A 26,026-nucleotide genomic window follows, 5' to 3' on the forward strand; every position below is an offset into this window, starting at 1 on the left:
CACTGCTGATGCTCATTAATTAGAGGAGGAGCTCTCTGAGGGGAGACCTCCATATTGAATAACCTCGGCACTGTGGCATATTGTATCACTGAGAATATTTGATTTCCAGCTATAGGGGCTTTCTAGCCAGCTTGATGTTTACCCTCTCACATAAATCTTCACATAAGTAAATTTATTCGTTTTGCTACCAAAGGATAACATCCTTTAATTTGTTTTTTTCAGATGAGACTATGGGGTATGACATGATCTCTTCTTGAATGACCTTCCTGATTTGTCAACCAGAAGATATAAAAATGCCAACCTGTGTGTGTGGCTTAATCAAAAGGTCAAGTCTGCTCCACCTATTGCCAGTTTCAGAAAACGGCACCTGCACCTGGCATCTGCAGCTGTCAGAGACAGAGAATGGGGCCTAGAGTAAGGCTCCGGGGCTGCCTCTTCAGCATGTATAGGATGACAAATGTGTTGTTCTTTTTTCTGGCCTCATAGGACCATTCTTACCCCATGGCTTCAGGACATCAAACTTACAGTGGCTTTGGGGACTCAGTTTACTCCTGGGTATACAAGTGTTTCCCAGGCTCCCATCTGTCTACAGAAAGGCTCCAAGGACCTACTGGAGGCTTCAATGAGGTTTCTCCCTAACAACCTACTTTCTGTGGAGAAGTTATTCTGAAAACCTGGGGCTGGGCTGCTGTTGGGATACTCACAGACAAACTTTTCTAGATGGAAATTAGTGTACACAAACTCCCAGGGAACCTCTGGGAGGAATGGGAAACAAAACAAAAAACCTCTCTCACCTCATCATCCTATAAACACGGCTACCAGGACCTGCCCCCATACTGCCCCATGTAAAGGGTATTCTGGGAAGCAAGACTTATCTCGCCATTGAGGCAACAGAGTGAAGCTGTTATACTAAGAAACCCTTCTATCAGTGCTCTTCATTGATCTCCCAGGTATCAGAGAACCAACAAAAGTTAAGATCATTGCTTTTGTTCTTTGAGACACCATCTAGCCAGGTGGCTCAGGCCAGTCTGCCTCCTGTCTTTAAATGATGCTCCTGCTTCTGCTACCCTCACATAGGGGAAAGCGCGTGGACCCCCACACTGGGCTGGAGCTCAGAGACTGGTCCAGCTCAGTAGTGGATTTGACACTAATGTCTCACCTCCGGCCTTCAAACAGGGAGCATTGCTTTCACAGTTCCACCCAAACGACTGAAGGAGGAGGCTGGGCAAACACTTTGACCAGGTCACCACAAATGCACATCTCTTTCTTTAGCCAATATGTACTGTGGCTAAACCCACGTGTCTGATAACTGAGAAGAGATCCTTATAGTGGAATAGCAAGAGCAGAATGGTCTTACTTCCTTGGGCTGTGTCAGAGCTGGTAGGCTTGATGACTCTGTTGGCATCCTCATGAAGAGCCCCGAACCAGTCTTTCAGCCGGGAAGCAAGGTTCCTCAGCTCCTTGTCTGTGCAGGCTGCAGGGAAACACACAGCAGATGGTCAACACCGTGCTTTCTGCCCTTTGTGTACAAGGTCACCGGTCAGGCTGCATTCAAGGCAATTCTCCTTGCCCAGACACCCTGAATGCCCCCTCCCCAAGGAGTGCTACTGTCACAAGTCAGACGTGGGACAAGGAAAGAGCTGTATTCCCAGGTCTTAGACTGTCTCAGATCAAGCAAGCTGCTGGCACTTCACATTTATGCAGTGTCCTCCAAGTCTGACTGACAGACCTTTTTGCCAAGCACATACAACTTGTTATTGCAATTTGCTGGAGAACATGACACCTTCTGGTATGCTCACACTAAGAGATTAACCAGATCATGCTTCTGGGGAGAAAATGCCTGGGGCACCATGATAGCCCAGGAGCAGTGGATTCCCCATTTTGTACTGGGACGACGTGGACTTGTAAATTTGACCTCTGTTTTTTCCTTCCATGTACTCATTGCAACTCTCCACTACTGACAAGCAAATGTCTTCATCACGGAAGATCCCTTTCTGCCTCCGCCCTGGTCACCACTTTAGTGTAGGACAGAGTGATGGGGACTAATACTTAGAACAAGAAAGTCAGGGTGACGAGTAGCAGTGGGTGCAAACTGTTTGAGGGCTTGTAGATTTGAGAGGGGCAGTCAAAAAGAAGGGAAGAGTGAAAACATGGGAGTGGACTCTGTCGTGCTCTCTGCTGTCCCTTTCAGGGCCCACCTTCATTCTGAGGGAGAGAATGCTGGCTGGGGATGCAGGCAGTGGGGGGTTATCAGGATACTGGAGAAGACACAACTGGTTTATGTCTGTCAGCAATCAGAGAAACGTTTAAAAACCACAAGACCAAAAGGGAACCAGGAACCGACCTTCACGACTGTTAGCTTTTCTAAAGCTCGAGTAGAGCAAGCAAGCTAAGAAGTTGAGCACACCGCCGTTCTAATGCCGAGCTGAATCTGGTTCTCTCCCAGCGTTGAGAGGACACAGCTGTTGGCTCAGACCTGCTGATGTTCCAAGCTCTCCCTGGAATCCTCAGAGAGCAATGATGGAGACACAGAGTGTCGTCCCAACCCCACTCCAGCCTCCAGAAAGCACAATGCTTGACTGAATCCCAGTGCTCAGCCCCAGCGGACAGCCTTGCTGTCGGGGAGAATGCAGGGGAAGGGACTGAGCAGGTGCTTTCCCCATTTCACAGTTGTGTCTATTCTTTAGCCTCGGTTGGTGCAGCAGTCAGCTTCGCAGACCTCACTCGATAAAGGTCTTTCTCCAACAGGCCCAGGCTGCCCCGTACGGCCTGCAAATCTTCATCCCTACCTTCTCTTCCTCTAGGATGCAGGCTTTGGTATCTACATGACATCCAGCTATTGATATCAAGCTGCTAAAGACCCAGACACGCTGCTTTGCCTTTGACACAGAGACCTGACCATAGACACAGGTAGGAAGTGGAAGAGACTATTTTGTTGGTCGTAGACTGTCACACTGTGGGGTCACTCTGCCTGGAGTGAATCTCAGCTTTATCGCCCAGCACAGACCTATCCCTAAAATTTCCTGGGATCTCAGTTCCCTTATCTGCAAACCCAGGATAATAAGGTCCTGACAAACCTGACAGCATGTTTCAAGCTCTTAACAAATTACATGACCATGTGAAGACTGTGCCAGATAGGGCTTTAGTTCTTTTCCATAATTATTATTTTAAATAGAATATTTAGAGGTAGGCTTAGAGCAAAAGAGTGCTGTACATTTCAGAAAAAATAAGTCAAATGCAAAAAATCAAAACTGGCTTTGACCACCTACAAAATACATGCAAGTGGGTTATTTGTGTAATCCTATGTCAGTGAATTAATATTAAATAAATGTACAAACTGATGCCTCAGGCACACGTCTCTTTTTGTTTTTCGAAACAGGGTTTCTCTGTGGCTTTGGAGGCTGGTCTGGAACGCACAGAGATCCGCCTGCCTTTGCCTCCCAAGTGCTGGGATTAAAGGCGTGCACCACCACCACCCAGCTCCATGTCTCATCTCAAGCTGCTCATTCCCCACCTGGCAGAGCCCTTGCGCCCTAGGCAGCTCTGGATCTAGATCTTACCACCAGTGCAGGCTGCCACACTGGCTAGAACTGGGTGAAGGTGGCTTTTACTTTCTGACCCCTATCTTTGCAGAGGCTCCCATGATCACTAGCTATCCAAATGAGGGTCTTCTCTTCTTCCTTTCGGCCTTTAAGATGGATGGAGAAGGAAGACAGTAAGCGCCCACAAACCACCTGCCAAACACCTCTGCTGACCTGTGCCCACAAACAGGGAAAACAGCAGCTACTGCTGAAGGCAGATGTTCTTGATTTTGACCGGGTCTGATTCCAGGAACATGCTCACACTCACACAGTTATCAGCCCTGACTCAAAGCCTCTGGGGATCGAGCCCGTGCCTTCTGACCTGCTCAGCTCTAACCAGTAGTGTGATTATCCAAAAACAGGACATGGACTCTCCAGTCAATCTCACATTTGGAAATTGAAAATTAATAGCACTCATTTCCCCTGCATCTCTAGGACACCACCAATTTACAATGCATTACGAGCAGAGAAAATTGCCAAGTCAACTTGCAATGAAATCACTCACACACCGAAAGATAAATTAGTCATCCATGTTTAACTAAACCTTGAGACCTGCAGGTAACCTGTATATTCACAAGCCTGCTGGATTCCCCCCAGGCTTCCCAGAGCTCAGAAGCTGGGGACGGCTGAGGGAACCAGGCAGTGCAATCTCGAACGAGTGAATGTGTCACTCAACAGCACGTCTAGGAGCAGGGAGCCTTGGCATGGCCGGAGGGAGATCACAGAACAGAAACAGAGATAGAAGACACCCAATTACTGGGCCCAGTTCACTCATGGTATCTTCAGCTGTGCGGTCTTTGTGAGGAGAAAGCCAAGCGCTGCCTGCCTGGAGCATGATATATTCCAGAGGAAGTAATAAAGGACGACGGCCTGCAGAGAGCTATTTGTTCAGATTTGGCCCTGAAGCCACAGTGCAGGCTGGCTACCTCTTAAGGTGTCTATCACTCTCCAGATAGTGGGACTAACTGGAAGTCACAATTCGGAACTGGGAAGCCAGAGAATATTTCCCAGGTTAAAATGACATTTCCCAGAATAGAACTGCTGGTCCTGTACTCTACCAGGAAGAGGGGCAATTCTTGTCACAGTGGAGTCCTGCCCCACCCCAATGCCTCCTGGTGGGAGAGTCAGTCTGCAGAACTAATGATGCTCTCCTGAGGACATCTGGTTAAACCAGGACCACCAGGACCCTCGTCTGTTTCATTGCCTCACAGAATGTGAGCGTCACTGAGGTCAACTATATTTGGTTCTGCTCCCTCCCTGTCTACCTGGGTTTTAGTTGCTCTCCTACTCCAAGAATTCTCTGCTCAGAGTCCTATTTTCCTGTCACGTCACTACATCTTTCTTAGTCTGCTCCAACAGGACCAGTGACGACCCCTTCAGCAGTGCTACTTCCAAGAGGCAGGAAGTGGCACCTTCAGCTATTTCCCCTCAGAGTAGACATAGGAAGTTCCCTGGATTTCTCCATGTTCCTCACCTTCCCAATCAGTTGGACACAAAATGTTTCTCTCACTGTCCCCATTGCCTATTCCAGCCCTGACCTCCACCATTGCTCCGCACTGGGTTAGCCACAGAAGGCTCCTAATTTGTCCCCCCAGCTTACTCTCTACAACCTCCCAATCCAGCAGTCACAGTGAATTGGACATTGGGTCAAGTCACTTTCTTGTGTGGCCACTTCTGGGGCTCCTGGTGGCTCTGTTGGCTGAGCCTAAGTCTGTGGTTTAAGTGGCCTGAGGAATGAACTCATGGTCTTCCTGCTCTGGTCCTGCTGTCCCTGCCTCTCTTAACCTCAATGTCCCTAGCACCATCGCCTGGCCCATGTCTCCCTCACATCTCAGCTTTAAGGTTATTTCTTTCCCAAGGTCTTCCAGCCCAGTGCCGTCTCCCCTTGATCGTAAGAGCATAAAGGAGGACCGTGAGCCCTCAGCATGGAATGCAGCCCGCTACCTGCTTGAAGGATGCTCTCATTATGTAGGTATTGATGGACTCTCATAACCCTCTTGCTGCTTTTTGTAAACTGCAGTTTTTCCATCTGTGAAATGGCAAAATGAAGCTCAGCTCCTGGCATCATTGCATGGAATAAGATATCAGTAAAGCATAGCTCACAGCTACTGGCATGTCACAGGGACTCATATCCCAACTGTCTGCATGATATGTTGGGTTTTATTGTTATGCTTTATTTTTAAGCCCGAGGAGATGCTGATGATATAAAGAATAACATCTCCCCTCATTTATTTTATAGCTGTGCCAATAGAAGGCCAAGAGACTGGGGTTTCAGTTTCTATCTGCCTTCTCCTAGTTGGATAAGCCGTGCTATGGGTGGGTGAGTGGTATGACTTACCGGCACCCACGTTCCCAGCCTTGTTGTAGGTTGTACATAGCAATTGTTCCAAATATATTTATGGAAAGCAAGCATGAATGATTGATTGAGCACGTTGCTTACAAAGTCCCGAGTCAAATGCTACACTAAGTGGTAGGATTGGGGTTTGGAGCTAGGCTGCTATATTACAGAATCGGTTCTATGCTGGGAGGGTTGGTGGGGAGCAGCCTCCTTGGAGAGACTGGGCTTGTGGGGAGCCAGCACTAATGAATGCAGCTAATAAACCTGGTCAGGCCTTCACCTGAAATGGAAGCCCCTTCAGTGACACAGAGAGCAGCTGGCCCAGCAGTTCAGGATGGAGGGGGCAGAGAGTGAGGCTCTGGCCTTCATTAGCTTTGGTGTGAGAACAGTGGCCATGTGGGAGGACTGCAGAGCAGCCTGCCTCGGGTCACATGTGCAGCCACTGGGGCTTCATTAGGGAAAAGAATAGTAGCACTGCACATTATTCTACAGCGCACAGAAAGACAGCTGACTCCCCCAGGAAACCATAGCACTCAGGCAGGGAAGGGCCCAGGTAATGTGGCCCTCTCCCAGTGGACTTCTGTCTGTTTGCAAAATATGACCAAACTGCAGCAAGCAGAGGTGGCTCTGAGGAAGCTAAGCAGCCCAGAAAGCCAGTGTGGCACTTTCTACTGCACACCTTCTCGCCTTCCCACCCAAGAGGCATGGAGCTGTAACAGGGATGGAAGGTGCTGGAACCAAAGGCTTTCAATGGGAAGTGCTGCAGGTGACTCAGATGGCAGAGGGAGATGGGTGGCTGCGGCCAAAGCTAGAGAGACAGGACCCCTCTTTCTGTGTCCCTGCAGCTTAGGGCAACAAGGAGGAAGAGAGATGGCTGCTCCGTCAGTATTACCTTGTGGGAAAGTTAGGGGAGCAGCTGTCAGGAAGAGGCAGCCATGATGATGTCTGCTCCTCACCTCCAGCCTGGCTGCTGGTCCCTGGGCCCCGATGGCTAGTCCTTCCCAGCCCCTCTTCTCTCCCACAGACAACACGAAGGCCTGGTAAAGGGTGGATGAGGAAGCTTTGGAGTAAGCTGCAGTCTTGACAAAGGAGGAGCTGGGAAATTTTTTAAAAATGCACCTGGCAGGTTAGCTCAGATCCTAGTCCCATCTCTGGTTATTAATGTGTGGCAGCTTAGTGACAAGATGACCATGAAGAGGCCAGAGTTCAGAGAGGACATGTGCAGAGGTGTGGAAAACACTGGGGAAGTGATCTAACAAATAAGCCTGTGACAGTCTCATTCAGAGCTAGTGCTCACACCTGCCAGAGGGACAGGTGTAGGCCCCTGGGATGGTGTCGCTGTGTTAGCAGCCCGCACTGAAGCTGCATTTGAGCACCCCCTAGGGATGTCTGAAAATGGCAAACCCAACATTGCACAAGCATCCCAGGGTGTCGGTACACCTCTGCCAGGGGACCGATTCTCCTGGTCTGCTCTTCACTGCATGAACTTCTCCAGCTCGAGAGCCCAAGTTAAAAACTATTCCACCTGCCACAGCCCTACCTCCTCCCACGCCAGCCCCACGGATGCTTAGCTCAGGGCTCTGCAGAGGCTAATATGAAAACAATCCGGATTTAATTTAAACTTTAGTGCCTCAGAAGGTAATTAAAGAGTTGGGCCAGACTCAAGTTCTTCCTGGGAGCAAGCCGAGAGGCCTCTCTGCAATGGAGGCCTGGTGTGATGGCCCTTTCCTGCTAATCTCCCTCAGCCCTCCTAGGTGCTGTTGTGAATAATTACTTAATCAGAGCGGCTCTGGATCAATGAGCTCAGAGTGTTTGCAATTAGCAGCTTCTGCAGAAGGTCCAGCTGAGCCTTCTATCTGGTGACGATTAGATGCTGGAATAAGACTTCCCAGAGCCAGGATCTGAGCAAAGGCAAGGTTCCTTCTTAACCCACCCTGTCTAGGCTAGCTTTCCCTTGGCATCATTGTAACCTCCTGCTGGCGGTACCCAAGGGGCTCTAGACTCCTCTTCCTTCCAGTTGTTGTTGCGTATTTGACATTTAGCAGGAGCTATGATGCTAAAGCGATAGACAGGACGGCTGAGGAGGAAATGCTGCAAGACCAGGGAACTTGGTGCAGGAAGGCATGGTGGCTCTGATAAACCAATAGATATGTAAATAAGTGGACCGGTGCTGTTTATTCAGTTTTTGCAGCAACAACAAAAACCATTCTGCCTTCAAGGGCTACCAGGAAGGCAGGAGAGAGGAAGTGGTTTTGGAACGCAAGGCGCTGAATATGGATTGCAGAGGAGACTGTGGACAGGATCTTCCAGTCTTCAGTCTCCTTGCCGGAGAAATGGAGGTAAAACAGAACTGGCTAGCAGGGTTCTAGGAGGAATTAAAGCAGAGTAGCCCTCAACCACAGGCCTGTCACCTAGACCACAGCTGGTGGCGATTCCCTGTCACCTAGACTACAGCCGCTGGCAATTCTGTGTTGTGTCTGTGGGCACAGAGTGACACTGTGACTGGCCAAGTGGCAAAATTGTAAAGGCCAGCCCCTACACATGGTACTTGTGCACATCATGCTATGCAGTAAGACCTGATTCTGTATCGTCTTTCAGAGAAGTTCCGCCCCCACCCCCCAGTCCTACAGGGAGTGAGTGGAAACCTGGAGACTTGCTCTCTGGCCTCCAAACTCAGGGTTCATCTGCTCCTATATCACAACCCATGATCCCAATGATGCCTGCTCTGCTCTTCCACACAGTCCTCTCTGGCATGAGCAGCAGGCTTGGTACCATGCTCCCTTTAGACTTGTGAATGCCAGTGCCTAGGAAACCGGTTGGTCTCAAACACCTGGCAACTTTTGTAGGAGCCCCTGCTTCCTTCCCTGTAAATGGGGACAATGACAGCCCCCGTCTTATTTTCAGCTGATGCAGAGTGCTGGGATAATTAAGTCTCAAAAACAACAGGAAGATGCCACTCCCTTCTGAGCTGGGGGACTTTGGGAGCTAATAGTGCCCACTCTTGAGAGGCTAATATTGTCACTTGGAGCCACATGTGGTTGTAAAGGGGGCTCCATGAAGACCCTTGTAAAGCACACACTGTGAATCCCACTTCTAACCGGCGCTCACTTGACAGACCAGGCTGTGCTTAAATTAAACCGTGTCATACGTGATTCTCATTTTTACCTTTCAGTGCCTAAAACATCAATATATATGCATGTTCTCTTACCCTTCCAGAAGGTATCGTTTTATGCATAAGCAGGAACAAGGAAGGAATTAAGGCTCTGTTATTCTGGAGCTTGCTAATAAAATCAAGCTTAAAAAGCGGTCTTTGGAAGAGCTTCAAATACTGACTTTAAACTAGGAAGCAGATGAGTTAACTAATTAATGGTTCAACACGAAATTGGGGTGGGTACATTTCCTATTAAAGCCATTAAGACTATTCTGGTTAACCTGGTTTGAGGAGGCTCCGTGTCCTCTTGATTCTAATGATAACCCTTCATTTGGAAAAATGAAGTAAATTTAGAATTTGCCCAGCATTTGTAAATGTGCATTAGTAGAGCAACACTTGTTTTCCCCTTGAATAATCTGGCAAGGAAAGTTAGCCAAATGAAATAAGCTTGGAAAACTTCAGGAAAAATTCACAGCCTGTCTTATACTCCGAGGCAAAATGTATTATTGAATATGCAAAAATGTTGGCTATAAATGCCAACTCTGTATTCAATTGTATTTCCAGCAGGTGAGCCAGCATTTGCCTGTAGAGGAGACCTGGCCGAGACAGGCTGTGACCATAGAAAACAATCTACAACTGACTGTGGCAGTGAAGGATTTCAGGGCCATCCAGAGATGTGAGGTGTCCCCAGAGAATGAAAACTTTGCTGTGGAATGACAGCTTCTATTCCCATTTAAAACAAGCAATGAGGTGCCCTCAGACAGGCAGTAAATGGGTTCATCCTGGATTCCTCAGGGTTCGGGAGTATAACATACTCTGCTATATTGCATACTACATAAGCAAGCAAATTTCCAGTCTGTGAGGTATCATGCTATAAACTGGGGTTACTATTTGACCTGTAAGTAGCTTTAGTGATAGAACTGTATTTTTGAGGGAGGGATAATTTATGAAGAATCCCCATATTTAAAAAACAAAACAAAACAAAACAGTTCAACCTGCTCAAATTCAACATTCAAATCTAGGTATTACTAAGTATAGATTTTTTATTCTGTGTTTTCAATGCCTAGAGCAATAACGTGCACAGACATTTCTACCCTTAAGCGACAGAATACTATACTGCTAGTTGACAATGCAGAGAACTAATAGCAAACTTTGATCTGAGATCCTACGCTGAGTGGGAAGTCTAGGAGGAGCCTGGAATCTCTGAATGGCTTCCTTAGGAAGGGGGCACTAAACACTGTCATATGTACCTTCTGTGGTATCAGAAGAAACAAGACAAGTATGAAGTCCCTCTTATGCCCCCCCCCCAGTTTAGAGCAGAGGGTGATGCCTTTAAACAAGCTGTTTGGAAGGGGCACTACTGATGGGGGATGTCCCTCTGTATGCTGTAAATGTGTCTTATTGTCATTGGTTAATAAAAAAGCTGATTTGGCCAATAGCCAGGCAGAATAGAGCCAGGTAGGAAATCCAAGCAGAGATATAGGGAGAAGACGGGTGGAGTCTGAGAGATGCCAGCACTTGCCACCCCAGGGAAGCAACATGTGAGGTAACAAGTCACAGCCTCATGCTAACATATAGACTAATAGAAATGGGTTAATTTAGTTGTAAGAGCTAGTTAATAATAAGCCTGAGATAATAGGCCAAACAGTTTGTAATTAATATTAAACCTTCGAGTGATTATTTTAGAAGTGATTGCAGGACTGGCAGGTGGGACAGAAAAACTCAGGTACAGTTACAGAAAACGCTACATTCTCTTGTGGCAAAGGTCCAGTAGTGGTTTCTCCATGTTCTGGGTCTAGGATAAGAGGACAGAGGCCCGAACTGGACTGAGAACCCAGATAAGGATCATTGGAATGGCTGAGCCTGTCATCTTCAGTTTCATTTAGTGACAAAACAGGGATAGATAACCAGGATCTAAGGATGGATCTAAGGAGGGACTGTCAAGACTGAAAGGACCCCAAGCTGAGTGTCTGGCTCACCAATCCTCTCTCCCACAGGACAGCAGCTCACCCTCAGTGGCATAAGGAGTAGCTGGCATCTAAGCCTCCACAGACCTCTTGTAGACTGTAACTGACACAAAGATGGGATATTAAACAACATTACTTCTATTGTGATCAAAACTGCCAGTCTAGAGAGCGAGTCTTACATGAGAAGACAGTAGACAACTACTACCTTCCTTTCCATGGGAGATAAATGAGGTATATAGGGAAGGGTGGAATACTTCACTTTCATTCAAATGAGAGAGGGAGGGAGAGGATGAGAGAGAGAGAGAGAGAGAGAGAGAGAGAGAGAGAGAGAGAGAGAGAGAGAGAGACTGACTCTCTGGGTTTAAAAACCAGAAACCTCCCAGGTGGAAGTTGAAAAGTAAAAGGCCCACGAGGGTCTATAAAATGGTAACAAACACAACGAAATAATAGCACAAATGTGTCTCTCAGAGGCAAAGGGCTCCTCCCCAAAGTCACTCAAGTGTTGTGCTCAGCAAGAACTAAGGATGCTGGGGGGGGGGAGGACAGGGAACAGAGTAAACATAAACCACACAGGAAGAAAAAGCGTGTGTGGGGGGTGCATCCTAGAGCAGCAGAGCTCACGACACACACAAGACAGGTATTTATGTTTCGTGCAGCAAGAGGCTCACCCCGAAGTACAGCTGGAGTGTAACAAGGACACTGGAAGTAGACTGGACAGAGTCATGGGAAAGCCCTCTGGGGCCTGATTGCTTCACAGAAACAGGAAAGATCGGCCACACAGAGGGACCATTTTTAAAGGGAGCAATCTGTCTGTCCTGATACATTGGACACTTTCTAGAATTGTGAAGTCCATGGAGGATAGTTTGGTTACCCTCCCCCTAAGACTCCATTGTTCTTAGTGTTTAAAAAAAATCATAGAGACTGAGGGGAAAGCAAATAAAATTACCAGAGAACACTGGGCAGAAACCTTGAAAGTGAAGACCAAGTAAACAGCAGAAATTCAAATGAAACAATTGCCTTTGGAGAAAATAACAATAATAAAATATAAAGCAAGCAGTGCATCAGAGAAGAGAGAAGACAGTAGGGGGTGAAGTCAAGGCTGGAGATGGAAAAAGAATGGACAGAAACTACAGTAAGCAGGAGGATGCTAGGTGAGCTCGGGAACCAGCAACGTGGGGGGGGGGGGTGATCACTGCTCATCAGAGAGTTAAGTGACAGCCCTGGAAGCAAAGGATAACTTCATGTGGGTAACTGACAGCCCTGAGGATACCATGGAAACATAAAACAGTGTCGACTGCAAATCTGGTTCTTTAAGTAATCCCCTTGCTTCTGCTCCACCTATATGCTGAAGGCACAATGTGGGCCTAGGAAACGCCTTCTGAATGGTCAATACAAAGATCCATCTTAATCAAATCACTGTATTTTCATTTAATGAAGTCAATATGGCAGCAGAAGATAGGTCCTAGGAACTTCTGAGAGAAAAGCACAACCCCCCCCCCCCGAGATTCCAGCAACATTCAAGTTGGGAAGGCAAAGCCTATGAGTATAGCTGAGGCATGATAGCCGATCGAGTCATAGAAGGTTTTACACACCAAAGCCGTAGGAGGATCAGTGTGTTGCCAAGTAGAAGACACAAAGGAGGGGAGCTTTAAAAAAAATGGAGGGTGGGGGAGAGAGTAAGAAAATCACGTGGATTTTATCACTGCTTAAAGTGCTAACTTCCCTGAGGAGAGTGTGCATAAACACCCAGAGTGTCAGTTACTCCGACAAATTTAAGGTCCACCAAGGCTAAATAGGAATTACAAGAGCAACTTGGGCTACTTAAGAAAACAAGCAGCCCTGGGCATTGCTGGCTCACACCTTTGATCCCAGCACTCAGGAGGCAGAGGCAGGTGGATCTCTGTGAGTTCGAGGCCAGCCTGGTCTACAGAGTGAGTTCCAAGAGAGCCAGGGTTGTTACACAGAGAAACCCTGTCTCAAAAAAAAAAAAAGAAAGAAAGAAAGAAAGAAAGAAAGAAAGAAAGAAAGAAAGAAAGAAAGAAAGAAAGAAAGAAAGGAAAAGAAAAGAAAAGAAAAGAGAAAAGAAAGAAAGGAAACAATATCATCAATGTGATCAAACTTAACTTCTATAGCAATAAATGTAAATGAGCTAAATTCATATCTCAAAAGGATAAAAGTATATTTCTAACCACGTCACAAAGAAAAATTTAGCTAGATATTGACTACAAAATATTTAACAGAGTTGAGGGGCTGGAGAGATGGCTCAGAGGTTAAGAGCACTGACTGGCTGCTCTTCCAGAGGTCCTGAGTTCAATTCCCAGCAACCACATGGTGGCTCACAACCATCAGTAATGAGATCTGGTGCCCTCTTCTAGTGTGCAGATATACATGGAAGCAGAATGTTGTATATATAATAAATAAAACCTTTAAAAAATATTTAACAGAATTAAAGGGACTCAGAAACACTGCCAGATGTTTTCATTATAAAAAAAAAGCACCATGGAACTCATGACTCATTTGTGATAAAGAATACAAGGCCCTATACTACTGACTGTCTGAGATAGCAAAAATCAGGAAACAATTCCAATGCCCCCTGTAAGTTGGTTATAACACACCCTCCCATTGTAACCAATACAGTGAATTGCACAGTGTTCAGGGCTCTTGGAGACATGAGGCTTAAAAAAAGAATCAACATTCCATATGTGTCATATAGGATCCTTGTCTGTTTGCTTTTACAATACAACAAGAATCTATTAAGGGCTAGAGAGATGGCTCACCAGTTAAGAGAACTTAGTGATCCTCCAGAGAATCTAGGTTCAGTCCCCAGCACCCATACAGTGGCTCACGACAGTCTGAAACTCCAAGGGACCCAATGCACTCTTCTGGCTTTGTGGGTACTACATGCACGTGGTGTATGTACAAACATGCAAGCAGGACAAAACAAAACAGGTCTCTCTCTGTCTCTCCAGCCATCTCCCAGATAATGACACAGAAACGTATTAATTATGAAAGCTTGGCTTAGAATTGTTCCTAACTAGCTCTTATAACTTACATTAACACATTTCTTTTTTATTAATTTACTTTTTACATTCCAATCCCAGTTCCCCTTCCCTCCTTCCCTCCCACCCTCTACACTCCCCCTCCTCCCATCTGCTCCATGGAGAGGGTGAGGCCTCCCCTAGGAGGTCTCCTAAGTCTGTCCCATCATCTAGTTGAGGCAGGACCAAGGCACCTCTCTGCCCCCCATATAGAACGGGCTCCACTGGGTCAGTTTGTGCATTAGAGTTAGATCTTGGACCCACTGCCAGTGGCCCCATATATTGTCCCAGTCACACCATGGTCACCTATATTAAGGGAGTCTGGTTCAGTCTTATGCAGGTTCCCCATAGTCAGACCTGAGTCAGTGATCTCTCACTAGCTCGGGTCAGCTGATTCTGTGGGTTTCCCACCATGGTCTTGGCTCCTTTGTTCATTTTATCGCTCCTCCCTCACGTCAATTGTACTCCAGGAGCTTGGTTAGTTGTGGATTTCTGCATCTGCTTCCATCTGTTTCTGGAAGAGGGTTCTAGCTTCTCTGGGGTTGTGGACTGTAGGCTGGGAACCTTTTGCTTCATGTCTGGTATCCATTTACGAGTGAGTACGTACTGTATTTGTCTTTCTGGTTTTGAAATTAACTCATTTCTATTCATCTACATTCTGTCATGTGCTGCCCATCCTTCCTCCATCTCTCCTCACCTGTCTCTCTCACACACCCAGAATCCTCCCCCTGCTTCCTCCCTCTGCCTGGAAGTCCCACCTAGACCTCCTGCCTAACTATTTGCCATTCATCTTTTTCTTACACCCATCACAGAAATACACCTTCACACAGTATACAAATAGTCTACAACACAAAACACTCAAATACACAAATAACTTTTGTTATATAAAATATAAAAATAACTTTTGGCAATAAAGCAAGATACAAGTGATGAAGGGAGAAATGGTAAAATAAAAAATAAAAAAACAGGGTGGGGAGCTTTAATTTGGGAAGGCTATTGCCAAAATTAATTTATTTTTAGTTTGTTTTTATGTTTAGTTTAGTTTTACAGAAGGAAAGGGAAGGTGGTGGAAAACAACATTAAGGATGTTTGTGAAAGCTGCACAGAATATTTTTCAACCTGCAATTACAAATAACATACATAAGTATAATATTTATAGATGATAGATAGATAGATAGATAGATAGATAGATAGATAGATAGATAGATGATAGAGTTATATGAAGTTATATCACTTTGGATAACAATGCCCCCCAGCCCCACCCCAAGAGCCATAGAGCATCTAAGAAAAACCTCTGGTCCAGGACATGAGGAACCTCCTCTTGAATTTTCAGTCACAGGGGTCCAAGAGATTCCCTGAACAGCGTAGGCTGTTGCTGTTGTGCTTCCTGCCTCTCAGAGGTGGAGGGCAAGCCCCTATCACTGACACACAGAGCACTTCAGACACAGGACTCAAGAGCGCTGAGCTAGACTGGAAACCCCTCCCTGAGGACTGGCTTTCATAGTATCAGGAGTTGCTATGTAAGCTTCCAAGCGAGGGAAGCAACCAATAGTCCTGTCCAGCCGATGCCCAGGAGCCACAACAATGACCAGCATGGCAAGGTGCCCCTAAGGGTGCAACAGTAGCACTCATATCTTGGCAATAAACCAAGATGTCTAATTGGACGTAAGGTCCATTGAGCAGGAGATAAGTCATGCCTCATATTAGAAACTGGACTGGCTACCTGGGCCCAGTGAGGTCATGGATATTAGAGGAGGACCCACTGATACCGCTTGAACTAAACCTCATAATCCCTAACTGCAATCTAAACACGTGTCCTTATACCCACAGGCAAATGTAGTTGTCACTCCTCATCGAGGAAGCCCCACTTTACAATAGATAGAGAGCATTAAAGAAAATGTACGGCTGGTACAAATGAGAGGACCCTATTGTGGGATGTCCAGCCTGATGGAGACATTGAAAACACAACTGCTACATCTAACCCTCAAGGAACATCACAGAACAGGGGACAGAAAGACTGTAAGAGCCAAAGGACCAGGAAAACGGCTGTGTGGGTGTGTCTCCTAGAAATGACAGAGAAGCTTCCCAGGATACCCAAAAGACATGGCTACCTACACAAGACCTGAAGAAAGGACAACAGCAACAGACGCTCTAAAGAGAAAGTGGGGAACTCTCACAGGGCTCATCTGTAAGCTGAAGTGTAGGCAACCAATGTCAGCTGCAAGATGGAGTATTAATCCTTCCAGGAATGAGCCACCTAATTGGTTTTCTGATACCAATTCGTCAGTCCTGAAATCATGTGCATACAAGCAACACTAAATAGATTAATGAAGGTTGTATTTATATATTTATGTCCACATACATTTACACATATATACAACATACACATACATGTAATAACAGCAGGAAATTAAAGGAAATGCCATGGCTTTGAGAGGGAACAAGAAGGGGCAAGGGAGAGACAAGGGGAGGAAAAGAAGAGAGAAATGATGTAGCTGTATTTTAATCTTACTTTTTTAAATTAAAAAATAAATCTTTGGAAAAAAGAAACTATTTAAGGACATATGAAAATTAGTAACGATAGTTTCTTTTGGGGCAGGAGCCAGGAGCTAGACCACTGGGACAATGCCTGCATTCCTTTTGTGTGTGATGTAAATATATACACAGCATCAAAACCATGCCACTACCCTTGTCCGTCTCCCTCACTAAGCCACCTGCTCCCTGAATCAAGGGACTGTATGTCCCACTCAGTCATCTCTTCAAAGCTGAGCTCAAGATCTGAAGTAATAATTGTGGCTGTTCCAACTTTATTGAAGAGTTAAATAAATGGATAAACAAATGCAGTGTAGGACAATAAGAAGGATGAAGCTTGGGTTAGGACTGCAAGGGACTTCATATCTGCAACTCAAGGCAGCTTTCGTCCATCCATCCATCCGTCCGTCCGTCCGTCCATCCATCCATCCATCCATTTCATGCTTACATGCTGATATTTGCTTTTGAACCCAGAGGGTGAAATAATCCCTAAATGCAGGAATTCTTACTCCAAACAATCTGTGTGCTGTTCTTCATTGTTCCCCAGGACCCTGGAGGCAAGTCTAAATTGATTCCTGCATCCCTAAGCCACTCTGGGGAATACAGAGATGATTAAGACACAGTCCTCGATTGGCTCCTGGTATTTACTCTCCTGATGTGTAAAACAGGGACAGGTACTTTCCACACACCAAGATTGTGGTGTTTAAATGATGAACTAAACTGCTCTCCCAGAGTGGTCCTGATGGGGACCTGGGGCTCACATCAGGTTATGCTTACCTGAGAGTCTCAACCCACCCTGGAGGAAGCTGGATGCATCCCCACAGCCCAGGTCACAGAGTCCCACTCCTCTGAGCTATGTCACAATGTGCCACCCTTCTGGGTAGGAAGAACGCTGCAGGGCATCTGACGTGTACCTAGGTCTCAGTGGACTGCCTGGCCAAAAGGAGACATCAGTGGGTTTACAGAAGGCATAATGGGAAAATCCCTGAACACTTTTAGTGAAGTGGAAACCGTTCCCACTACTTCAAAAGCACCAAGAAAACACAGAGTGAACCGGCTGAAGCAGCGGTTGACCAGCAGGTCCCTTTAAGATCAAAATGGAGAGCTGAAGTCAGGGGAGCTCTCTCCCTGCCAAACAGCGAATGGACCTGAAGGGGACCAGTGGACAGAGAGAAGTACACATGGATGAAGCTATTTTGTCTCAGCCGAGCCTCAGGGTGGCCTTTTGTCTCCACTGAATATTTAAGCCTACCCATTTGAACCCAGAACCAAAGGATTCACACACCAATGTGCCTTGAACACATAAAGGAAAGAGAAGCTCTGAGCATTTGTGACATAAATACTGTCACACCCACTCCCTAGGCTTGAACAATGGAAGGACCAGGACACCTGTCATTTCTTAGTGAGTTCAGGGTCTCCCATGTTTAGCGTAGATCTACTGTTTTTACCAGCTGGGGTTACCCCCCCTGTTAACATTTCAGACCTAGCCCTCCCCTGCAGCAGCCTGGGAGACCCCTGAAATCTCTGCTTTGTCTGCCATGATTGCAGGGCACTCGAGCTCCCTTGCACCTGGCTTCTTTCAGAGCTGGCTTCTCATTGCTGTCTGGGTAGTTAGCACTGTGTAATTTAGTTTGCCGGTGTCTCTGCAAGCTTATTTGAAAACCATGGAAGACTGCTTACAGAAAATTAAGCTTCATTTTCTTTAAGCATCCAGCCAACAGTGCAGGCAGGGGATGGTGATGTGGAGATAACTGGCTTCTGCAGATGTAAACATGATGCATTTAGCAAATTACGCAGACTTCACACTTCGGAGCATTGAAGAAAACAAAGGTGTCTTCCAGGACAACTTTAGCCCAATAGAGCCATTCTGAAAAGGATGTGGAATTACTGGCTTGTAAGAAGAATGGAGCTCAGACAGGGATGGAAAATAACAGTTTATAATGTGAAGCATGGGCAGAAACAAGAATTGGAACAGGTCTAATTTTAAGTGGTTTTATGGCAACTCCAAGGACTCCTAGGAATTACAGTTCGTACGTGTTTTGAGATTGAATTCACAGTAGGAAGAGGTTGTACACTTTAGACTCAATTCCACTGTGACTCCTTGCGAGTCACACAATTTCCCAGTACATGTTTTTCTCTTTGGGCCCAGAGAGAAAATTCTAGGTCTGCCCTAAACTAAAAAGCATTTTGATAGGAAAAGCAGCCCTGCAAACTATCGGACTTTGTTTCCATTCTCCGCCAGGACCTGTTGTCCCAGTCTCTTCTCCTACCTCATCATCCACAATTACACCTGAAAGGATAATTAAAAGCTTTACCCTGGTAAAAGTAACTGTTAGCAGCCAACGCCACAGATCCAGACAGGTCACGTAGGACAGGAAGCTGCAGGAGAGGAGGCATATGCTTGCAGCCCTGCATCTAAAGGGCGGCTGCAGGAGATGCAGCTTGTGTTTGCAGCCCTGCATCTAAAGGGCAGTGGCCAACACCAGCTGCTGGCTTGAGGGGTCTGGATGGTATCAAGACAGCATGGCTTGTTTTCTTTTCTAGAACCGATGCCACAAATGCCCTGATTCCCCAAGAACTGATATGCATGGAACGTCTATCGCCCCCATGCTAGTACTTTGCCTTTGTTCTCCCCATTTAATGCTAGTGACAACCGCTCAGTGCCCTCGTTATTATTTCTGTTTTACAGATGTGGACAGTAGGCTGAAAGAGGCTGAGTGAGTTTTATCTGGCTTCCACCAAGGGCTTATTTAATGACAGGCACTAAACACATGGACATGACCTCATTGAATCATCAGACCAGCACTGCCAAGGTGTGAACTGTGATATAGCTACTGCAGGCCATAAACCCAAGGGAGTCACACCACATGCTAGTGTCGGGAGGGCCAGGCATCTCACACATGTCTGTTCTGCTGCATCCTACACTGCCCCCCTTAAAAGGGGGCTTCTGTCATAGTTAGGGTTTCTGTTGTTGTGAGAGAACACCACACCCAAAAGCAGCTTGTATATTCCATCATTGAGAGAAGTCAGGACAAGCAGGAATTGAAGCAGAAGCCATAGAGATGTGCTGCTTACTGGCTCCCTGTAGCTTGCTCAGTCTGCTTTCTTACACAGCGTAGGACCATCTGCCAAGGGGATGGAACCGCCCACTGTGGGATGGGCCCTCCCACATCAATCATAAATCAAGCAATCTGATGGAGACATTTTCTAAGTTGAGAGTGCTTCTCCCTAAATGACTCTGGCTTGGGTCAAAGTGACATAAAACTAGTCACCACAGTCCTCCGAGTCAGCAAATGAGAGGACACCAGAGAGAAGCTCTTTGAGCAACCAGAAGTCATGCCGACCTTGAGATGATGTGGCACACTTCCTCTCTACTTCTTCCTCCCAAGATCTCAGCAGTGTGTGTGTGTGTGTGTGTGTGTGTGTGTGTGTGTGTGAGAGAGAGAGAGAGAGAGAGAGAGAGAGAGAGAGAGAGAGAGAGAGAGGTAGAACCCAAAGGAAGGTGGGGAGACAACAGAAAAATTCTAGTTTTAGCTTTAACAACTTGGAGGGAGAAAGGAAACATCTCAAGAAGCAACACATGATGGCTGGAGACCAGTGTGTCATCTCAAAGAGTCTGCAGTATGTGGACATTTCAAGAAAAGCATTTCATGGTGAAAGTCAACTGGCAGATTTTCTGCCATGTTTTGGTCACTCACTCACACTGGTCACTCACTCACACTGGTCACTCACTCACACTGATCACTCACTCACACTGATCACTCACACTGGTCACTCACTCTGGTCACTCACACTGCAAGCTCTTCTTAGACTGTTGTCTCAGTTGCTCATCTGTTACTATGATAAAAACCTTGACCATGGAAACTTAGAAAAACAGTGTTAAATTTGCCAGCTGTTTGCAGAGGGTTGGAGTCCATGGCAGCAGAGAGAAGGAACAACTGGGAGTCTACCTCCTGATCTGTAACTATGAGGCAGAGAGCAAGCTCTGGGAATTCCACTTTGGAAACCTCAATCCCTGACACAGCTCTTTCACTAAGGCCACACCTCCTAATCCTTCCAAAACAGTTCCACCAACTGGGGGCCATGTATTCTAACCCATGAGCCCCCGGGGCCCATTCTCACCCAAACCAGCACCACAGCGACTATGTTAAACTTTAATTTAACTGATGCTTTTCTGATTTATATAACCAGAGCAGCAGTCTTCAGAGTGATCTCCTGGTGTCTCTAGGGACAGGCTGAGAAGTGGATTCTAGAGGAGATCCATCCTATAAGCTGTGTGTCATCTAGACACCGACTTCTCTATCCAGGAATTTGTTCTCTCAAATGCCAATAAAACAAATGACTTTTCCTTAGTCTGTATCTCCTGCAAATATTTCCAGATTATAAGTCAATGAAACATTCTTCTTAATTTGGATACAGCATCACTAGATCATAGTTAAATATTTGCAGTGCAGGAAACACAGTTCTTTTCACTGTGACCGCTGCCAATATTATTGGGGCGTTATTTCTTAAACCTGTGTTTTTCCTTGAGAGTTTTCTCAGTAGTCGTATCATCGAGACTGAATATTGTTTAGGTGGGTGGGACAGCCGTAGCCTAGTACCATGGGACCAGCATCCAACTGATCAGTCAGCAAGGGCTCTTACACCAATTTCTGTTGACCCTTTATCTCCCAACTGTCTGCCAATCGTAATGTAACCTAAAGACATTCAGATTCACAAACCCATCCTTGCCAAGTCATGAATGAGGGGGTTTTGGTACATGGCCATTTGAAACCTTCCTGGAAATAAGGACTGAGATTTATCTACCTAAGACTACTCTGTCCTAATTGTAAGTGTTCAGAACCTGAGAGGAAGGAAGGCTTCCTTCCCATCCTTAAAGTCTCTGAGGAACAGAGACTGTGTGTCAATATGCCAGAGCTTATCACCTGTAATGGGATGTGTACATAGCTAAGACTTAGTAATCCAATTTTATATCTCCAGGGGTATTAGGATCCTGGCAGGCACACATTCCTGAGAGGGTCAGAATACTCATCTTTTATTTATTTTGTGTTTGTAATCCTGTGTAATGATGTGAACGCCCCATGACTCCAACAGAAAGGACCGAGTATCTGATAGTCACCATTGTGTATGCAGCAAGGGTCCTGTGAGGAGGGCTGGTGGGTCAAGAGGCCAAGTTCATCAGCAGGTGACAGATTTTCTCCTGGGGAATGAAGCTGGAACAAACTCAAAAGTTCTTTGCGTAAAAACAGCCTCTGAAAGCATAATTTTTCTACTTTCACCAAGAGGCGTCTGAGGCCACAGAGAATTACAGCATGGCCATCGCATTAGGGTTGGGAAAGACAAACAGTCCTCTTTCTATAAGGTGGTGCTGGGAGCAGGAGAGTCACTGTCTTTGGGGATTGACCACTGGTAGGCAGCCCATTTCAGAGTGGATGACCCCACACTTGTGCACATATTGGCAGCACAAAATTAGACTCAGTGGCTTAAATGACATAATAATAATACAAATCAACAAAAGAGGGCATGAAGTTGGGAAGGAGACATATTGGGGGGCTCATGGTGAATGCTGGGGGATAATTAGGGGTTAACATGATGAAGACACATTAGCTACATGAATGAAATTAACAAGGAATAAATATTATAAAAAAAATAATAATAATAAAATGAACTCTGAAACTAAAAGGTGTATGTTCACAGGAAGCCTTGGGACAGACGCTCACACTGTGGAACTGTGGGTATCAGCTGCAATCCCATTAAAATGACAGGAGCCTGAAACGCACTCAAATCACAATACAGTCAAGTTCCCAAAGTCTAACACCAGCCTCTTGCTCCTGCTGCCCCATGCCAGCCAGGGCAAACGCTGTCCGTGAGAGGACATTGTGTAATACCTAGAGAGATTTTTGGTTGTCACAATGAGATAATCGTATTGGCCTCTGGTGGGTGGAGGACTGGGGTGTTGCTACGCTTCTCACAGCATAGAGGGGGACCCTGAGACAAAAATTGTTCAGCCCAGTGTGCCAGGAATATCCAAGCTGACAACCCCCAGCCACAGAGAGAAGGCATTCATTCTTCGTCAGTCATGACTAGCTGGGTGGGGTCACCAAGTGACAAGAAGTACAGAGTAGGGTGTGGACTTGACTGCTGGGGACAATGGACCTGTTCTGTGTCATCTCCCAAGATGAGCTCTGCAAACCTGTGCCTATTAGTAGGTGGGCTGAGCTGTTTGCCTTCCCTCTCCTTTTCTCCCCTATCCCAAGCATGTCAGACAAGAGCAATGAACAACCATACCCTCACAAAGGGACATGCTAGCCAGCAGACATACAGATGCCAATGTGTCCACTTGTGTCTCATACAGGAGTGGCAGATGGGACAAAAACAAATAAAAAAAAAACCTGATAAATTACAACTCTGAAGTTCTCCACCTCTTCTCTTTCATCTCATGGTTGTATAAAACTTAATTTAGATGTATATTTTATTTTCCCTTCCCCTCCTTGTCACCAAGACTTGTATTAGAGTATTTTTGGAGTAATGTGTTTTACCTTGTTTATATCTATTCATGTCTTTTTTTCAAAATATATAAGGAATCAATTTTTAATAGAAAAATTAAACATTACGTTATTATGAATGGTAGTCCAAGACAAGTAGGAAAACAATTTGAAAAAAAGGCAGGGTCAATATTCTTAATATATAAAGAGCTATTTCAAATCAATAAGAAAACCATTAAGAATATAATTGAAAAATCGACAACAGATAGGGCCAAATGCTCTAAAGCGAGAAGAATTATAAATGACTAGTAAACATGGACATAAAAAAGTGATTGACTTTGATAGTAATTACAAATGGGAATGGATATGATAATAAAATAAGTCAGTACACTTATAAAGTTAGCAGACAGTAAAATGTAATGGCTATTCACATACTACAGGGGTTGGATGTGAGCAAAAAGACACAACCTTTTTGAAAATCAAATTCTTCTTTAAGTCATTTTAGACGCAAAAGTTAGTTTCTAATTATAATGGGTGCACTTGCTTGTGTAGGAAGGTCAGACTCCAAATACAGACGCAGACTTCATGATTTCAACTTCTGGGAAGGAATTTCCTTTTTAATTAATTATTTTATTTTTACATCCTAACTGCAGCATCCTCTTATTCCCATCCTCCCAGTCCTTCTGCCTCCCCCTCCGGTGCCCCCATCCACCCCTCCTGGGTAACGGCTCAGAAAGGGGCAGGCCTCCCCTGAACATCAGCAAAGCATGGCGTATCAAGTTACCATAAGACCAAACACCTCCCCCTGTATTCAGGCTGGGCCAGGCAATCCAGCGTGAGGAATAGGTTCCCGAGAGCCAGTCAAAGCGCCAGGGACAGCCCTGCTCCCACGGGATTCCCACATAGACCAAGCTACACAACTGTCACATATATGCAGAGGGCCTAGGTTGATGAATTTATTATTGAGCATTCTCATGCCTCTTGAGGCACATATACAAGAGCACACATTATAGTGTGAAGAGTGAAGCCTTGCTCCCAGCCTCCGACATTTCTGAAACCATGACAATCCTGGTTATGTACTGCTACGTGGAAGCATTTGCATCGCTGCAAACTTACTGTTACCTACATAGGTTTTTACTCCTCTGGTTTTAGTTTCTTGCCTGCCACAAACAATACTGTCATTATGTTTCAATCTTTTCTGCAACTCTAATGATTGTGACTATAGTTAGAGTGACAGGAAAAAGGGGGATATGGTTACAGAAACAAAACCAGATATTGTGCGAATTCCATAGGACACATTTCCAGACAGAAGGCAAGGGACCCACAGAGTCAAGAGTTTAACACAAATACCGTTAACACAGCGGTTTAACAGGAGGTTAAAAAGCAACAACAGCAAACAAAGGAAACCACCACCAAGCCCATCTCTACTAAAGAAGGAAACAGCCTTGAGGTTCGAAGGCAAACCTCAGGCTCACACCCTCATTGCTTGTACTAGTTACTGTTAAACTAATAAAAGAATAAATAACTTCAAATTAGATGAACAGGAATTAGAACAAGACAGTCCAACAAGAGTAAAAAGGGTAAGAAAAGGCTTCATGGGGAAAAACAAAGCAAATAAGAAGCAGAAAATATTAATCAGAAAGTAGAATTCTGATAAATATCTGCAGGGTGAGTGGTTAATACAAAGATAGTGAAAAATGAACAGAAAGATCTAGTTATTTGCTATTAACAGATAAACTAGAAAAGGCAAAGGCATAAAAATCAAAACACTATGCACATACTAAGAGAGTTGCTATGGATACCACACTTTCAACGTCAGAATTCCTAATAATTAAAATCACAAGCAAAATACAAATAAAGAGAAAAATAAAGGGTTCACACCACTGCAAAGCATTTCTCAACAGCATGCACCCACAAAGGTCAACTCAGCTATACCACACATTAAGCAAAATGTCATAGAGCCCATAGAAGAAAACAAAATAGAGAATGACATATGACCTCAAGTTAGGGAAGGGTGTTCCACCCACGAAGACTGAAATCTGACAGGGTAGAATTAACAGTGTTTTTAAAAAATTATAACTCAAAGAGAGTATGAGGTACCATCAGGAAGAGTGGACAGTGCTGATGAAGGTTGGGGACATGATAGAAAAAGGGTGCTCTTATGTACGAGTGAGGAAAAAATAGCACAATACACAAACCAATACGAGCCTTGAACAACAATTTAGTAAAACAAAACAAAACCAAATAACAAACAAACAAAAAACCCAGAAAATATAAGATGCTCACAGTACCATAGCAACCAAAACAAGGTAGGATGACAGCAAGTGGTCAAAAACAACCAGAAACTAAGTTAGAGGGGAACTAGAAATGACCAATACTTTTTTATTTATGTGTCAGCATGTAAAACGAAAAAGTCACTGTGGAACATTATTCACCATTCCAGCAAAGCTGGGAGTTGCGTTTGTCAACGGTTCAGCAGAGACGTGAGGCTTGTGACACAGAAGGTTTTTGTGATGGGGGAAATGAACGATCACCAGGGACAGTCTGCTGTGGCCTCAGTCTTGACTCTGCTCTAACGGGGAAGCTGCCTGAGGTCAGTCCGCATGCAGGGACGTGGCTGAGCACTGGGAGGGAGTAAATACAGTATGGCTCCAACTCTGAAAGTGTTCTAAAACATGTAAAACTAACTGTGCATCCCAGGGGGATGAAAGCACATACCACACTATAAAGAAAATTAATGCATCAATAAACATGAAGTCAGGATAATGGTTTCCATAAAGCAAATAAAAGTGAATGTGGTCAGGAAGAGCTCATCAGCTTCACAGTTCATGGCCACATCGTTTGTTATTGCTGGAGTTCTTCATGCTGTTATTGGCCAATCCCTAGACAAGCTCCATAAGTTCTCAAAAGAAGGGGCTGGCTCTGTGGCTCAGC

General features: G+C 45.4%; 1 protein-coding gene across 2 annotated transcripts in view; it reads right to left on the bottom strand.

Moving 5' to 3' along the window:
• Spock1 (SPARC (osteonectin), cwcv and kazal like domains proteoglycan 1) overlaps positions 1-26,026 on the bottom strand; it is a 472,211-nt gene that overhangs the window by 14,014 nt on the left and 432,171 nt on the right. For both annotated transcript variants that reach the window (XM_035441548.1, XM_035441547.1), the window contains one exon: positions 1,358-1,474. In XM_035441548.1, coding sequence (XP_035297439.1) covers positions 1,358-1,474 — 117 coding nt within the window. The remainder of the gene's footprint in view (positions 1-1,357; positions 1,475-26,026) is intronic.

The sequence above is a fragment of the Cricetulus griseus genome, chromosome 3 (assembly GCF_003668045.3).
Source record: "Cricetulus griseus strain 17A/GY chromosome 3, alternate assembly CriGri-PICRH-1.0, whole genome shotgun sequence".
Lineage (NCBI taxonomy): Eukaryota > Metazoa > Chordata > Mammalia > Rodentia > Cricetidae > Cricetulus > Cricetulus griseus.